Raw genomic sequence first — 16,508 nt, forward strand, 5'->3', positions numbered from 1 at the left:
AGGTTTGCAATGCTCGTAAATGGTCATGGAAGGAGTGTTTTGGTTTGGTTGTGTGGGTTGGATCCAGACACTGCATTCCTGAAAGGTAACGGAAAACTGTTCCTGTCTCCTTCACTAACTATCAAGTTAAGGGGTAGTGCTCCCAAATTACAAACGGACCTCCTCTATGGATACCAGGCAACATAATCAACATTTTATGATTTGTTTACTTATCAACAGCAGCAATTAGCATCTTGAGTGATATTTGGGTGAAGAGTCCCTTTAACTGCATAGTAAACTCAGTGTCTTCTCTTGTTAGGAGATGGATGATATAAGCAGATGTCATATCTCAAGTTTAACCCTGTCAGATACCCTTGCAATCCCAACACAGTGTCACTTCCCACTGCCTCAGACCTGGGCTAAACTCTGCCCTGTTTTCCTTGGAAATCCATTCAGATTCGGCGTATCCCGGCCGTACTGCTCCCACTCCCGCGCTCTCCCTTCCCCGTGGTCTGCTGTTCCGACAGGGCCGAAAGTGTTCGGTTTCGCCCGGATGGATGCTGAGGGACCAACTATTCCTTGTGAAAATAAGCAAGAGTATTTGGGAAGGTTGGAAGTGGTTAACCTAGTGGAGAGGGTCCTGTGATTGAACCGGCAGGAGGGAGACTAATGTTATTCGCCAGGACAGATCTCAGACGCCGACACAGATCCGCTCTCCTTTTACAGCTCTATGCTCTTTCAGCCAGGCCTGTCGCCATGGGCGAGCGACCGAGCCCTGTACTTGTTTGTCCTCTCGTCATGGTGACGGTGGTCCACTAAATCACGCAACACATACATACACAGAGTGCACAAAGCATTAGGATCACCTTCCGAATTGTGAGTTGCACCTCCTTTTGCCCTCAGAACAGCCTCAATTCATCGGGGCATGGATTCTACAAGGTGTTGAAAGCGTTCCACAGGGATGCTGGACCATTTTGACTTCAATGCTTCCTAGAGTTGTGTCAAGTTGGCTGGATGTCCGTTGAGCGTGAAAAACCCTACAACGTTGCAGTTCTTGACACACTCAAACCGGTCCTCCAGGCACCTACTACCATACCCTGTTCAAAGACACTTCAATCTTTTGTCTTGCCCGTTCACCCTCTGAATGGCACACAGACACAATCCATGTCTCAAGGCTTCTTTAACCTGTCTCCTCCACTTCATCTACACTGATTTGAAGTGGATTAAACAAGTGACATCAGTAAGGGATCATAGCTTTCTCCTGGATTCACCTGGTCATTCTGTCATGGAAAGAGCAGGTGTTCCTAATGTTTTGTACACTCTGTGTACACCGTCAGGAGGGTATGTTTAGACTAAAAAGGGCGACATTCTTGACTCCCGCACGTGCAGCTTAAAGATGGCAGAAGTTGGTGTTGCTCACAAGATGTTATTCTCTGGGATAATAAAACAAAATAGGCCCGAACTTGCCCTGTCCTGTCCCACCTTGTCCTGCCCTGTCCTGCAAAGCTCCACTTTGTCCTTGTCCTTTAGTGTTATTGAGTTTAGAGTCTAAATCTCTGCATTGTTTCACCTTGAATAATGTCCTGAATAGAGGTGTGTGTGTGGTCTCCTATTGGTTCACTAGAACCCACCAGAAGATAAGCGGTTAAAGGGGAGCTCAAAGAGGGACAACAATAGCGTCCCTTTAAGGGTTGTCCTTTTTAATCCAGCACCATGCTTCCTCCCGTAGGCTTCACTTTAGATGTTCCTCCTGGTCTGGAACGTTAGTGTGGCAGATCAGTTTCCTCCGGGAAGAAAGGGAAAGAAACAATGGCAAAAGAATTGAGGTTGAATCTTATACAGGCATTGGGAGCCAGAATAGGCCACTGGTGCCACGCAATGTCTTTATTTCTCGTCCTTGTTGTTGTTGAACTTGGAAATGGATAGGGGCAGGGTGTTCCTACTCTGTTTTTCTTCATATTTGTTGTTTCACTCTTTTCAGTGTGTCTCCCTTTTAAACTCAACTTCCCTTTCAATTCCACCTTTTTAACTTTGGCATTTGCCTGTGGCCCTGTGTTCCCCTATTGCTACCACCCCACAGGGAAGTATTTTGTCGCTGTGAGTGACCTAGCACATTGTTCTCCTGTACCTTTTCCAACCTGTGTTTTTCACCTGCTGCCATGGAGATGTAATTCTAGATCAGAAATTAGAGACCTGTCTGCTTTCTAGTCCTAACCCACCACAGACTGTAATAGTCTAACATTAGCTCTGTCTATTGTTCCTAGGGCTGCAAAGCTACCGGTAGCTTACCAAAGTTACCGGAATCTTCAGTAATTATGGTAATTTAACCGAATCTATGGCAATCTATTGTAAACTTGGTAATTTATACTTGAATAAATGCATCTTTTTTTAATCATGTATAGTATTAATTTTTTTATATAAAAGAACAGTTTCTAGTAGATAGACTATATGGTTCAAGAGAAAATAGCCTAATTAATGAAAAAAACATGTAATCAACAATGCCATTATTTTCAGTTAACTCTACAGCTCTTCCAACTATTTCACAGCTGCCACCAGTTTGATGCTGAGACATTGGCAACAAATACATAGTCAAATAAGTGTGTAAAAAATGTCAAATAATATATACAGTGGGGCAAAAAGTATTGTCAGCCACCAATTGTGCAAGTTCTCCCACTTAAAAAGATGAGAGGCCTGTAATTTTCATCATAGGTACACTTCAACTATGACAGACAAAATGAGAAGAAAAAAATCCAGAAAATCACATTGTAGGATTTTTAATGAATTTATTTGCAAATTATGTTGGAAAATAAGTATTTGGTCAATAACAAAAGTTTATCTCAATACTTTGTTATATACCCTTTGTTGGCAATGACAGAGGTCAAATGTTTTCTGTAAGTCTTCACAAGGTTTTCACACACTGTTGCTGGTATTTTGGCCCATTCCTCCATGCAGATCTCCTCTAGAGCAGTGATGTTTTGGTGCTGTTGCTGGGCAATACGGACTTTCAACTCCCTCCAAAGATTTTCTATGGGGTTGAGATCTGGAGACTGGCTAGGCCACTCTAGGACCTTGAAATGCTTCTTACGAAGCTACTCCTTCGTTGCCCGGGCGGTGTGTTTGGGATCATTGTCATGCTGAATGACCCAGCCACGTTTCATCTTCAATGCCCTTGCTGATGGAAGGAGGTTTTCACTCAAAATCTCACGATACATGGCCCCATTCATTCTTTCCTTTAAAAACAGCCCCAAAGCATGATGTTTCCACCCCCATGCTTCACAGTAGGTATGGTGTTCTTTGGATGCAACTCAGCATTCTTTGTCCTCCAAACACGACGAATTGAGTTTTTACCAAAAAGTTCTATTTTGGTTTCATCTGACCATATGACATTCTCCCAATCTTCTTCTGGATCATCCAAATGCTCTCTAGCAAACTTCAGATGGGCCTGGACATGTACTGGCTTAAGCAGGGGGACACGTCTGGCACTGCAGGATTTGAGTTCCTGGCGGCGTAGTGTGTTACTGATGGTAGGCTGTGTTACTTTGGTCCCAGCTCTCTGTAGGTCATTCATTAGGTCCCCCCGTGTGGTTCTGGGATTTTTGCTCACCGTTCTTGTGATCATTTTGACCCCACGGGGTGAGATCTTGCGTGGAGCCCCAGATCGAGGGAGATTATCAGTGGTCTTTTATGTCTTCCATTTCCTAATAATTGCTCCCACAGTTGATTTCTTCAAACCAAGCTGCTTACCTATTGCAGATTCAGTCTTCCCAGCCTGGTGCAGGTGTAGAATTTTGTTTCTGGTGTCCTTTGACAGCTCTTTGGTCTTGGCCATAGTGGAGTTTGGAGTGTGACTGTTTGAGGTTGTGAACAGGTGTCTTTTATACTGATAACAAGTTCAAACAGGTGCCATTAATACAGGTAACGAGTGGAGGACAGAGGAGCCTCTTAAAGAAGAAGTTACACGTCTGTGAGAGCCAGAAATCTTGCTTGTTTGTAGGTGACCAAATACTTATTTTCCACCATAATTTGCAAATAAATTCATAAATTTTTTCTCATTTTCTCTGTCATAGTTGAAGTGTACCTATGATGAAAAATACAGGCCTCTCATCTTTTTAAGTGGGAGAACTTGCACAATTGGTGGCTGACTAAGTACTTTTTTGCCCCACTGTAAAATATATTTCATGCTGAAATCCTCATATTAAACAATGGTATTCACTAAGTTTATGGTTACATTTAAGATCATATTTTCAGCTTTGTCATTCAATTATTTTTGTGAAAATCATCTTATTAAATTAGTTCATATATTTTACATGTGACAAGGCCACACAGAGGGCCAGTGATGATTAGACAACTGTCAAATCTGAAGTACCCAAAAGGACCACTAGATGTATTGTGATAGTACATAAAATCCTTGAAAGATACCAACATTCTTTACAAGTTTCCAGTAAGATATCCTCCCTTTGCAACCCGAATTCTCCCTAGTCCTCATCCGATCTGCTTGGGTGTGACTCTCTTACTCTCTGGCTGTGTTTACACAGGCAGCCCAATTCTGATCTCTTTCATTTAAATTGTATTTATTTATTTATATTTAACCTTTATTTAAACAGGTAGGCCAGTTGAGAACAAGTTCTCATTTACAACTGCGACCTGGCCATGACAAAGCAAAGTAGTGTGACAAAAACAACGCAGAGTTACACATGGGATAAACAAACGTACAGTCAATTACACAATAGAAAAATCTATACAGTGTGTGCAAATGAAGTAAGGTGGTAAGGCAATAAATAGGCCATAGTGGAAAAGTAATTACAATTTAGCAATTTACACTGGAGTGATATATGTGCAGATGAGGATGTGCAAGTAGATATACTGGTGTGGAAAAGAGCAGAAAAACAAAAACAAATATGGGGATGAGGTAGGTAGGTGGTTGGATGGGCTATTTACAGATGGACTGTGTACAGCTGCAGAGATCGGTAAGCTGCTCTGACAGTTGACACTTAAAATTAGTGACGGAGATATATCTCCAACTTTAGTGATTATTGCAATTTGCTCCAGTCATTGGTAGCAGAGAACTGGAAGGAAAGGTAGCCAAAGTAGGTGTTGGCTTTGGGGATGACCAGTGAAATATACCTGCTGGAGCATGTGCTACCAGTGAGCTGAGATAAGGCAGAGCTTTACCTAGCAAAGACTTATAGATGACCAGGAGCCATTGGGTTTGTCGACAAATATGTAACGAGGACTAGCCAACGAGAGCATACAGGTTGCAGTGGAGGGTAGTATATGGGGCATTGGTGACAACAGATGGCACTGTGATAGACTGCATCCAGTTTGCTGAGTAGAGTGTTGGAGGCTACTTTTGTAAATGACATCGCCGAAGTCAAGGATCGGTAGGATAGTCAGTTTTACGAAGGTATGTTTGGCAGCATGAGTGAAGGATGCTTTGTTGCGAAATAGGAAGCCAATTCTAGATTTGTGATTGGGGCGGCAGGGTAGCCTAGTGGTTAGAGCGTTGGACTAGTAACCGGAAGGTTGCAAGTTCAAATCCCCGAGCTGACAAGGTACAAATCTGTCGTTTTGCCCCTGAACAGGCAGTTAACCCACTGTTCCTAGGCCGTCATTGAAAATAAGAATTTGTTCTTAACTGACTTGCCTAGTAAAATAAAGGTAAAATAAAAATAAATTTAACTTTGGATTGGAGATGCTTAATGCGAGTCTGGAAGTAGAGTTTACAGTCTAACCAGACACCTAGGTATTTGTAGTTGTCCACATATTCTAAGTCAGAGTAGTGATGCTAATTGGGCAGGCGGGTGTGGGCAGCGATTGGTTGAGGGGCATGCATTTAGTTTTACTAGTATTTAAGAGGAGTTGGAGGCCACGGAAGGAGTGTTGTATGGCGTTGGAGCTCGTCTGGAGGGTCCAAAGAAGGGCCAGAAGTATTCAGAATGGTGTCGTCTGCGTAGAGGTGGATCAAATAATCACACGCAGCAAGAGCGACATCATTGATGTATACAGAGAAAAGAGTTGGCTCCAGAGTTGAACCCTGTGGCACCCCCATAGAGACTGCCAGAGGTCCGGACAACAGGCCATCATATTTGACACACTGAACTCTATCTGAGAAGTAGTTAGTGAACCAGGCGAGGCAGTCATTAGAGAAACCAAGGCTTTTGAGTCTGCCGATAAGAATACGGTGATTGACAGAGTCGAAAGCCTTGGTCAGGTCGATGAAGACAGCTGCACAATTGTTCTTTTGACCAATCACAGCAGATCATTTTCAGAGCTGATCCGATTGGTCAAAATACCAATTAGTGGAAAAAAACATCAGAATTGGACTGCAGGTGTAAACCCAGCCTGTGTCCTGTGTGATTTCCAGTAGGTTACATACGGTTACATACAGTGTAGAGTTCGAAGTGAGGTGTTCTGTCTGTGTAAGCTCTGATTTTACTTTTAATCAATCAATCAACATATTTATCGTCCCAGTTCATTGAAATTAATTGTGCTGATGTTCCAATACACTGCATGGAAAAACCATAAAACATGAATTAACTCTATTTAAAGGGATACTTTGGATTTTTTGCAACTTCTCCAGAGTCAGATGAACTTGTCTATACCATTTGTATGTCTCTGTGTCCAGTATGAAGGAAGTTAGTTTCAAGAGCATATGCTAAGTAACGTTAGCGCAATGACTGGAAGTCTATGGATATCTGCTAGCATGCTACTTCCAGTCATTGTGCTAACGCTAGTTAGCAACTTCCTTCAAACTGCACGCAGAGACATAAAAATAGTATCCACGAGATCATCTGACTTCATTACTAAAATCTCAAAGTATCACTTTAAATCGAGTTGAGAGAACCATTGATAGGGACTCATCACTAAACTTAATTCGTATTTCCTATTCTTTTTCCCCTTGCTCCACTCTCTCTCTCCCTCAGGAGTGGTGCGTGAGTTGGCTACCAAGTCAGACAGCAAGCTTAAGTCTATCTCCACCACCAGGCTCAACCCACAGCATCATCTCTGGTACGAACTGCCCAGATTTATGTTATAATTGCCCTGAATGACTTGCATGTGTCCTGGATATGTTGTCATATCCTCACCATCTCCACTCGATGGTATTGAGCCAAGCCATAGGCCCATCTGTCTCTTACCCCCACGATGACACTGACAAGGCTGTGGTAACTTCTGTCTGGTGTTACTAAACCTCCACATTGTCAAAATTGGGCTCTAAATTAGTGGCTAAACCACATACTAATGTCTTACATGTGTTGGCCTCAAGATGCTAAGAAAGCGCTAACGATGCATTACCTTTTAACTAGAGAGCTGATCCTGCAGGGCCATGTCCTTAGGGGCTTCATCCCAATACCGTGAAGTGGCTTCCTCCCCTATGATCTTGGTCCTTAGAGGGTTTATCCCAATACTGTGAAGTGGCTTCCTCCCCTATGATTTTCTTGTATCCTTGCTCACCTGAAAGGGCTGGAAAGTGAGGACTAGCAGATGGGAAAGGAAACCATTTTTAGTATATGGATTTACCATACACCCTTCCCTTGTTTCTGTGGTAATTATGGAACACGCTGTACATTCACTGAGATAATTAATGGCTCAGTTAGTTATTATACTGCCCTTTTTTTGTGTAGCTAAAAACCACAGCTACTCAGGGAACAGACTCACTGTTTGAACAGGACCGTAGGATGACTCAGGACTGTTTAATTGTTTATCATGCCTACCATTTCTGTGTAGCTTTTATAATCACACTATTGTGGGTATAGTTGGAATAACTATTAACACATGGTCACTTTAAAGTCAACAAGAGACTTAGAAACCACAAAATACTACACAGAATTGGTGTTACCTCTGTCTGCTCACTTTCGAAAACAAACTCACCCAGGAGGCCATTTTGAAACCATAGACCAAAGTCTTCTTTGTGTCTGTGATACAGATATGAATCAGGAAAAATAGACATGTCTCCACACTTTTGAGATCTGCCCTGTCTCAAAAGCACTTAGATTCAGAGTCTGATGTGGTGTATGTGCCTGATGTACAATGTGACATTGTGAATATTAACCTGGTTGTCTCTTATCTAAGCCTTTCCTCTGTCTCCCCAGGCCCCTAGTGTGTGAAGACATGCAGACTGATGTGGAGGATGGCCAGCTACAGTTCTTCTACCTTCTGTCCTTTCTACATCAAGGTACATTAGGTGTGTGTGTGTGTATATACACACACACACACACACACACACACACACATATATATATATATATACTGAACAAAAATATTAACACAACATGTAAAGTGTTGGTTTCATGAGATGAAAAAAAAGAACCCAGACATTTTCCATATGCACAGAAATCTTATTTCTCTCATTTTGTGCACAAATTTATTTACATCTGTGTTGGTGAGCATTTATCATTTGCCAAGATAATCAATCGACCTGATTTTCTCATTTTCCGCCTGAATGACATGCCCAAAGTAAACTGCCTGTTGCTCAGGCCCTGAAGCCAGGATATGTATATAATTGGTACCATTGGAAAGAAAATACTTTGAAGTTTGTAGAAATGTTAAAATAATGTAGGAGAATATAACATAATATATATGGTAGGAGAAAATACAAAGAAAAACCAACCAGAATTTTGTTTTTTTGATAGACTATGCTCTTACAATGGCAAGTATAAGGGCATACTCAGTTCTAGCTCCCAGGATGCAATTCCTATGGCTTCCACATGGTGTCAGCAGTCTATGTTCAAGGTTTCAGGCTTGTAACTTCCAAATCGAATAAGAAATATCAGTTTTAGTACAGGGACACGGTCTTGGAAATTTGTGTTTGCGGGCGCCATGAAGACGAGTCGCACCTGCTAAAATCGGTTTCCTATAGAACATACTTCTTTCCGTAAGAAATATTATAGTTTGATTATATTTTAGGGTGTCTGAGGAGTTGATAGAAACGCATTTTGGGATTTTCGGATTCCTTTCTCTGCATGTTGAATGAGTGGATTACTCAAATCGATGGCGCCAACTAAACAGACCTTTTGGGATATAAAGAAGGATTTTATCTAACAAAACGACACTACATGTTATAGCTGGGACCCTTTGGATGACAAATCAGAGGAAGATTTTCAAGAAGTAAGTGAATATTTTAATCGCTGTTTGTGAATTTATGAAACCTGTGCCGGTGGAAAAATATTTTGATGTGGGGAGCCGTCCTCAAACAATCCCATGGCATGCTTTCGCTGTAATGGCTACTGTAAATTGGACTGTGCAGTTAGATTAACAAGAATTTAAGCTTTCAACCAATATAAGACACTTGTATGTACCTAAATGTTTAATATCCATAATTTGTAGGATTTATTTATTTGAATTGCGCGCCCTCCAGTTTCACCGGAAGTTGTCCAGCTAACGGGACGCCTAGTCCTAAGAAGTAGCATGCTCATTACACATGTGCAACTTGTGCTGGGGACAATTAAAGGCCACTTCTAAAAATGTGCCACAGATGTCTCATGTTTTGAGGGAGCGTGCAATTGGCATGCTGGCTGCAGGAATGACCACCAGAGCTGTTGCAGGAGAATTGAATGTTAATTTTTGCACCATAAACCGCCTCCAACATCGTTTTAGAGAATTTGGCAGTACGTCTAACCGGCCTCACAACCGCAGACCACGTGTAACCACGCTACACCAGGACCTCCCACATCTGGCTTCTTCACCTGGGGATTGTCTGAGACCAGCCACCCGTACAGCTGATGAAACTGAGGAGTATTTATGTCTGTAATAAAGCCCCCAGTGGGCGGGCCTGGCTCCCCAGTGGGCGGGCCTGGCTCCCCAGTGGGTGGGCCTATGCCCTCCCAGGCCCACACTTGGCTGCGCCCCTGCTCAGTCATGTGAAATCCATAGATTAGGGCCTAATGAATTTATATTAATTGACTGATTCCCTTCTATGAACTGTAACTCAGTAAAATCGTTGAAATTGTTTTCATTTTGCGTTTATATTTTTGTTTATATTTAATGTTTCTCTGTGTAATTGAGTGTATCTGTGTGTCTCTCCCAGCCTGTGGCTGCAGACTTTGCATCCGTAGCCAAGCATGGCTGCAGGCTATGGGCTGTGCAGGTGAAAAGAATGTTAACTACTGTAATTGTAACATGCACTGACCTGCCTCTGCTGATGAGTTTTAAACTGGGTTTAAACATCAGGAGGATGGAGGATTCGTTTTAAACTGGGTTTAAACATCAGGAGGATGGAGGATTCGTTTTAAACTGGGTTTAAACATCAGGAGGATGGAGGATTCGTTTTAAACTGGGTTTAAACATCAGGAGGATGGAGGATTCGTTTTAAACTGGGTTTAAACATCAGGAGGATGGAGGATTCGTTTTAAACTGGGTTTAAACACCAGGAGGATGGAGGATTCGTTTTAAACTGGGTTTAAACACCAGGAGGATGGAGGATTCGTTTTAAACTGGGTTTAAACACCAGGAGGATGGAGGATTCGTTTTAAACTGGGTTTAAACATCAGGAGGATGGAGGATTCGTTTTAAACTGGGTTTAAACATCAGGAGGTTAGAGGAATAGAAGGGTTTTAAACTGGGTTTAAACATCAGGAGGATGGAGGATTCGTTTTAAACTGGGTTTAAACACCAGGAGGTTAGAGGAATAGAAGGGTTTTAAACTGGGTTTAAACATCAGAAGGATGGAGGATTCGTTTTAAACTGGGTTTAAACACCAGGAGGTTAGAGGAATAGAAGGGTTTTAAACTGGGTTTAAACATCAGAAGGATGGAGGATTCGTTTTAAACTGGGTTTAAACACCAGGAGGTTAGAGGAATAGAAGGGTTTTAAACTGGGTTTAAACACCAGGAGGTTAGAGGAATAGAAGGGTTTTAAACTGGGTTTAAACATCAGAAGGATGGAGGATTCGTTTTAAACTGGGTTTAAACACCAGGAGGTTAGAGGAATAGAAGGGTTTTAAACTGGGTTTAAACATTACTTCGCCACTATTGGCCTATTTATTGCCTTACCTCCTTATTTAATTTGCACACACTGTATACAGATTTTTCCATTGTGTTATTGACTGTACATTTAGTTTATTCTATGTGTTACTCTGTGTTGTTTTTGTCACACCGCTTTGCTTTATCTTGGCCAGGTCGCAGTTGTAAATGAGAACTTGTTCTCAACTGGCCTACCTGGTAAATATAAAAATAAAGTTGAGTCAGATCCAGTGTTGCAGGACTTATTTATCACCCTATACCCCTGGTGATTGATTGTCGACTGATCAAAGCTGGACAGTTCCTTCTTGGTTTAATGGAGTAGATCAACACCGAGAGGAGGAGATGGAGAGGGGGAGAGAGAGGCAGCTGTTTCCCAGTGGGAGTGCCTGGGAGATGAGAGTTCTTTGTCTTATCTCACCACAGTACCGACATCCCACTGATATGGCTCTCCCCGTGTCTGTTAGCCAGACGGTAAAACACTTTGAGACGTGCCATTTTTTTTATTTTTTATTTTACCTTCATTTAACTAGGCAAGTCAGTTAAGAACAAATTCTTATTTTCAATGACGGCCTAGGAACAGTGGGTTAACTGCCTGTTCAGGGGCAGAACGACAGATTTGTACCTTGTCAGCCCGGTTAGATAAATACAATATAAGCCAAACTATTTAGATGCAAGTATATGGTTATCATTTGTACAGGGGGGAGGGGGTTTAAACATCAGAAGGATGGAGGATTCATTTTAAACTGGGTTTAATGCATATTTTCTGTATGTTCTATTTGTTCTCTCTGCCAGAAGACCGTGTGACCCCTCTGACAGTGCTGGCCACCCGGGAAACCCTGTACCTGCTCAACGAAGACCACCAATGGAGCAAGAGCTTGCCCCACCCATCAGCCAATGAGAACGGGGGACCCTGCAGTGGGCGGGTCACTGTTCAGGAGACCCAGCCAATCAGCTGTGTCAGCTCTGTCCATCTATGGTCGTCTGACCCGTGCAGAATGGACATCAAGCTTTACGATGAGGTGAGACTGAGGGAGACGGGCACACGTTTGTAGCTGGGTACACGTTTGTATGTTTTATTAGACATTTTTCAGGATGAAATCTCTTGAGATGCACCATCCTGTTTTCAAGAGTGTCCAGATGAAAACAACAAACAAACGAACAATACTTAGTAAGAAGAAGAATGTGGCAACTACTGTCTAATAACAATGAAATCTAATTTTATTTGTCAAATCCAACCGTGAAATGCTTACTTACAAGCCCTTAACCAACAAGGCAGTTATAAGAAAAATAAGAGTTAAGAAAATATTTACTAAATATTATCTAAATAAAATCTATAACACTATAAAATAACAATAACAAGGCTATATACGGGTTGTTTCGGTACCATGTCAATTTGCAGGGGTACAGGTTAGTCGAGGTAATATGTACAGTACCAGTCAAAAGTTTGGACACCTACTCATTCAAGGGTTTCTTTATTTACTATTTTCTACATTGTATTTCACACCTATGATTAACACATATGTTAAAGAAATAAAAATATAATTGAGATTTGAGATTCATCAAAGGAACTACCCATTGCCTTGATGACAGCTTTGCACACTCTTGGCATTCTCTCAACCAGCTTCACCTGGAATGCTTTTCCAACAGTCTTGAAGGAGTTCCCACATATGCTGAGCACTTGTTGGCTGCTTTTCCTTCGCTCTGCGGTCCAACTCATCTCTATTGAGTTGTTGGGTGATTGTGGAGGCCAGGTCATCTAATGCAGATCTCCATCACTCTCCTTCTTGGTCAAATAGCCCTTACACAGCCTGGAGGTGTGTTGGGTCATTGTCCTGTTGAAAAACAAATGATAGTCCCACTAAGCTCAAACCAGATGGGATGGCGTATCGCTGTGCTAGCCATGCTGGTTAAATGTGCCTTGAATTCTAAAATCACCAACAGTATCACATGCAAAGCACCATCACACCTCCTCCATGCTTCACGGTGGGAACCACACATGCTGAGATCAACCCTTCACCTACTCTGCGTCTCACAAAGACACGGCGGTTGGAACCAAAAATCTTACATTTGGGCTCATCAGACCGAAGGAAAAATTTCCACTTGGCTAATGTCCATTGCTCGTGTTTCTTATTATTGGTGTCCTTTAGTAGTGGTTTCTTTGCAGCGAATCGACCATGAAGGCCTGATTCATGCAAAGGGTGGCTACTTTAAAGAAACTCAAATGTAAAATATATTTAGATTTGTTTAACACTTTTTTTTTTGGTTACTACATGATTCCATATGTGTTATTTCATAGTTTTGAGTCTTCACTATTATTCTACAATTTAGAAAATAGTAAAAATAAAGAAAAACCCTTGGATGAGTAGGTGTTTTAACTTTTGACCGGTAGTGTACCGGTAGATATTTACAAATGTCGTGACATGGTGATGTTTCTATTAGTTAAGAAAACAGTTTGATCTTAACGTTTGAAAAAGGCCTTTCTTAAATTCAATGTGTGATTGTAATGTCCTGATTTCTATAGGTAAATGATTTGTCAATTAGGTGTTCCTTTTAATAAATATACACAACATGACAAAACATGTTTTTAAGTTGATCCATTTAAAAAGAAATGGGTTCTAATGCAGTTGTCTTCTGTTTGGGAGTGGCAGTCCATTTTGTGATTCAGACATTGTGCAATGATGTCTTATAATAGCATACAAGAATGAATCTGCAAAGATTATGACATCGAATTCTCAAAGTAAGGTCTTGGTTGTGAATTGAAAGATGTCACTATAGTCTAGGATAGGAAGCAGCAGATGGTTTACTACAGTCTTTCTAATGGATACAGTAAAACAACTCTGTATTGTAACCCAGGCTTATAGTTCGTTGTTTTTTGAAATATAATCTATATGCGGTCCAAAAGATCATTCAGAATCTATCCTCAAACCCAGATATTTCAAACAATCAACACTTTCAAGCATTGTTCCATCACTTCCAAAAAATGTGAAATGGTCAGAAACTCATTCTTTGCCGTGTACCAAACCGCATGATATAGGTGTGTGTGTACATGTTTCAAGCAGACCACCATAGTCCCTATGCCCAAGGAAGCGAATGTAACCTGCCTAAATGATTACCGCCCCGTGGCACTCATGTCGGTAGCCATGAAGTGCTTTGAAAGGCTGGTCATGGCTCACATCAACAGCATCCTCCCGGACACCCTAGACCCACTCCAATTCACATACTGCCCCAACAGATCCACAGATGACGCAATCTCAATCACACTCCACACCGCCCCTTCTCACCTGGACAAAAGGAACACCTATGTGAGTGCTGTTCGTTGACTACAGCTCAGCATTCAACACCATAGTGCCCATGAAGCTCATTACTAAGCAAAGGACTCTTGGACTAAACACCTCCCTCTGCAACTGGATCCTGGACTTTCTGACGGGCCGCCACCAGGTGGTACGAGTAGGAAACCAACACGTCAGCCACGCTGATCCTTAACACTGGGGCCTCTCAGGGGTGTGTACTTAGTCCCCTCCTGTATTCCCTGTTCATCCACGACTGCGTGGCCAAACACGACTCCAACACCATCATTATGTTTGCTGATGACACAACACTGGTAGGCCTGATCACCGACAACGATGAGACGGCCTATAGGCCCTCTCTCTCAATATGAGCAAGACAAAGGAGCTGATTGTGGACTACAGGAAAAGGCGGGCCCGAACATGCCTCGCTCAACATCGACGGGGCTGTAGTGGAGTGGGTCGAGAGTTTCAAGTTCCTTGGTGTCCACATCACCAATGAACTAGCATGGTCCAAACATACCAAGACAGTCGTGAAGAGGGCACGACACAACCTTTTTCCCCTCAGGAGACTGAAAAGATTTGGCATGGGTCCCCAGATCCTCAAAAGGTTCTACAGCTGGACCATTGAGAGCATCCTGACCGGTTGCATCACTGCCTGGTATGGCATCTGACCGTAAGGCGCTACAGAGGGTATGGCGAACAGCCCAGAACATCACTGGGGCCAAGCTTCCTGCCATCCAGGACCTATATAATAGGCGGTGTCAGAGGAAAGCCCAGAAAATTGTCAGAGACTCCAGTCACCGAAGTTAGAGACTTTTCTCTATTACCGCACGGCAAGCAGTACCGGAGCACCAAGTCTTTGACCAAAAGGCTCCTCAACAGCTTCTACCCCCAAGCCATTAGACTGCTGAACAATTCATAAAAATTGCCACCGGACAATTTACATTGACCCCTCCCTTGTACACTGCCGCTACTCACTGTTTGTTTGTTACCTATGATTAGTCACTTCACCCCCACCTACATGTACAGATTACCTCAACTAGACTGTAGTCCTGCACACTGACTCGGTACCGGTGCCCCTGTATATAGCCTCCACACTGACTCGGTACCGGTGCCCCTGTATATAGCCTCCACACTGACTCGGTACCGGTGCCCCTGTATAAAGCCTCCACACTGACTCGGTACCGGTGCCCCTGTATAAAGCCTCCACACTGACTCGGTACCGGTGCCCCTGTATAAAGCCTCCACACTGACTCGGTACCGGTGCCCCTGTATAAAGCCTCCACACTGACTCGGTACCGGTGCCCCTGTATAAAGCCTCGTTATTCTTATTGTGTTATATTTTCTTCTTCTTGAACTACACTGTTGGTTAAGGGCTTGTAAGTAAGCATTTCACGGTAAAGTCTACACTGTTGGTTAAGGGCTTGTAAGTAAGCATTTCACGGTAAAGTCTACACTGTTGGTTAAGGGCTTGTAAGTAAGCATTTCACGGTAAAGTCTACACTGTTGGTTAAGGGCTTGTAAGTAAGCATTTCACGGTAAAGTCTACACTGTTGGTTAAGGGCTTGTAAGTAAGCATTTCACGGTAAAGTCTACACTGTTGGTTAAGGGCTTGTAAGTAAGCATTTCACGGTAAAGTCTACACTGTTGGTTAAGGGCTTGTAAGTAAGCATTTCACCGTAAAGTCTACACTGTTGGTTAAGGGCTTGTAAGTAAGCATTTCACCGTAAAGTCTACACTGTTGGTTAAGGGCTTGTAAGTAAGCATTTCACGGTAAAGTCTACACTGTTGGTTAAGGGCTTCAAGTAAGCAAGTAAAGTCTACACTGTTGGTTTTCATTTCGGTAAAGTCTACACTGTTGGTTAAGGGCTTGTAAGTAAGCATTTCACCGTAAAGTCTACACTGTTGGTTAAGGTCTTGTAAGTAAGCATTTCACGGTAAAGTCTACACTGTTGGTTAAGGGCTTGTAAGTAAGCATTTCACGGTAAAGTCTACACTGTTGGTTAAGGGCTTGTAAGTAAGCATTTCACGGTAAAGTCTACACTGTTGGTTAAGGGCTTGTAAGTAAGCATTTCACCGTAAAGTCTACACTGTTGGTTAAGGTCTTGTAAGTAAGCATTTCACCGTAAAGTCTACACTGTTGGTTAAGGTCTTGTAAGTTAGCATTTCATGGTAAAGTCTACACTGTTGGTTAAGGTCTTGTAAGTTAGCATTTCACCGTAAAGTCTACACTGTTGGTTAAGGTCTTGTAAGTAAGCATTTCACCGTAAAGTCTACACTTGTT

General features: G+C 42.3%; 1 protein-coding gene across 4 annotated transcripts in view; it reads left to right on the top strand.

The window, feature by feature from the left end:
- Positions 1–16,015, top strand: part of LOC115129849 (serine/threonine-protein kinase 11-interacting protein-like) — a 46,336-nt gene extending 30,321 nt beyond the window's left edge. For all 4 annotated transcript variants that reach the window (XM_065018984.1, XM_065018986.1, XM_065018983.1 and 1 more), the window contains exons 23-25: positions 6,903–6,987; positions 8,070–8,152; positions 11,730–16,015. In XM_065018984.1, the coding sequence (XP_064875056.1) occupies positions 6,903–6,987; positions 8,070–8,152; positions 11,730–11,989 (428 nt within the window). In that variant the 3' untranslated portion in view covers positions 11,990–16,015. The remainder of the gene's footprint in view (positions 1–6,902; positions 6,988–8,069; positions 8,153–11,729) is intronic.
- Positions 16,016–16,508: the final 493 nt, after the last annotated feature.

This window comes from Oncorhynchus nerka, linkage group LG5 (assembly GCF_034236695.1).
Source record: "Oncorhynchus nerka isolate Pitt River linkage group LG5, Oner_Uvic_2.0, whole genome shotgun sequence".
NCBI lineage: Eukaryota > Metazoa > Chordata > Actinopteri > Salmoniformes > Salmonidae > Oncorhynchus > Oncorhynchus nerka.